The sequence below is a fragment of the Saprolegnia diclina genome (assembly GCF_000281045.1).
Source record: "Saprolegnia diclina VS20 unplaced genomic scaffold supercont1.43, whole genome shotgun sequence".
Lineage (NCBI taxonomy): Eukaryota > Oomycota > Saprolegniomycetes > Saprolegniales > Saprolegniaceae > Saprolegnia > Saprolegnia diclina.
In genome coordinates, this window is record NW_008246110.1 from 466,913 (window position 1) to 468,336 (window position 1,424).

At 58.7% G+C, this 1,424-nt stretch overlaps 1 protein-coding gene across 1 annotated transcript; it reads left to right on the forward strand.

Moving 5' to 3' along the window:
• Positions 1-96: 96 nt before the first annotated feature.
• On the forward strand, positions 97-1,421 carry SDRG_11748 (hypothetical protein; the record flags this gene model as incomplete). The annotated part of the gene is made up of 2 exons (XM_008617799.1): positions 97-1,089; positions 1,137-1,421. The coding sequence occupies 2 exons, from the start codon at positions 97-99 to the stop codon at positions 1,212-1,214; spliced, it is 1,071 nt and encodes a 356-aa protein (XP_008616021.1). The 3' UTR covers positions 1,215-1,421.
• Positions 1,422-1,424: the final 3 nt, after the last annotated feature.

Below are 1,424 nucleotides of genomic sequence, written 5' to 3' on the forward strand. Positions count from 1 at the left end.
GCCTCGGAGATTGACCTCTTTGACCCCAGCGAGGCCATTCTCAAGACGTACGGGCTTCCGTCGACAACTGCGTTTGCGAAACCCACGTACCCTCGGATGCGAACACTGGTCGAGTACACGTCGGTGGCCGATGCGATCATTGGCTTTCAGTCGCTCGATCCCGGCTACGTCTTCAACTTGATGACGTTGTACTGCTGGGCCGACTTTGAGAAGCGCTGGGAGGTCGCTCATACGGCGGCACGTCAAGCGCGATGCGGCGCTGTAATGACCGAGAATGGCGCCGTGTACCTCGAGCCGTACCTTCGCAACGTCAACTGGGACGTGTGGTATCCGATCTACGGTGCCAGTGTCGACGCTGCGGTCGCCGACGCGATTACGATTACGTCGGAAGGTCGTGACTGGTACAAGAGTCTCCAGAACGCGTATCAGTCTCTGGCTGAAGAAGCAGCGTACTGGAAATCGCACCAGATTTCGCACTTTCGGCTGCAGTGGAGCAACGACAATCAGTTTGGCGTGCAAGAGTCGATCTCGGTCGTCAACATGCTCGGATGGCAACAAGATCTGACGATTCAGTCGGTCGCTTACGCCGCCCGAAGCTCCAAGTGGACAACGTTTACGCTCAACTGGGCATTTTTCGACGACCTCTGGGGCTCGGCCGTCACCAACGCCAGCCTTGTGCGCAGAGCCAGCAACTTTATGGGTGACGCGTCGATGGAGAGGCTCCTCAACCTCTACCCGTTCACGCCCGCAAGCGTCATCATCCACAACACGCTCGGGCCCTTTCTCAACGTTGATTTGATGATGGTGGCGCCACCTGCGCAGCTCGTCAATGCGTACGTGGCCATGGAAGCCGCGCTGGTCGAAGCACTTCAAACCGACCGACCGCTCTTAAACCTCTACGCGGCGTTGCCAGCACCACTGCTGGATCCCGTGCCGCTCTCATGGCAGAGATCCAGCTACACCTTCTTTGGCGGCAGTCCGCTCTGCCCGTTTGGCTCTGGTGCAGCCTTTGTGCAGCCGTCCTTTACCTTTGACGATACGTGCGGCAGTCAAGTGCCGAGCCGCTTCCTTGTGGAGCCTTTGCCGGCGGTGTTTGCAGCTACAGCTATGAGACTGCTGCAGCAACCCGATCTTAGCAGCTGCTCGCCTTGCAGTGCTGCCTCGGCTGGTGTGTGCAGCTCACTCGCGACCCAAACCTCAGTCATTGCCAATAAGCTGCTGACGAACGCTACGCTCTCTGGCCTACTGACGCCAACAGTCCAAGCTGCTGCTGATGCCATCCAGCATCTCAACGTCGAGATCATCCAGTTTGCACGGACCCCGGGGGGGACTGAAACTGTCTTGCGCCAGCCGCTGCTGGGTGATGACACGTGGTCGTTCATGGGCTACGTGGCGCTGCACGAGTGGGTCAATGGCTACCGAGA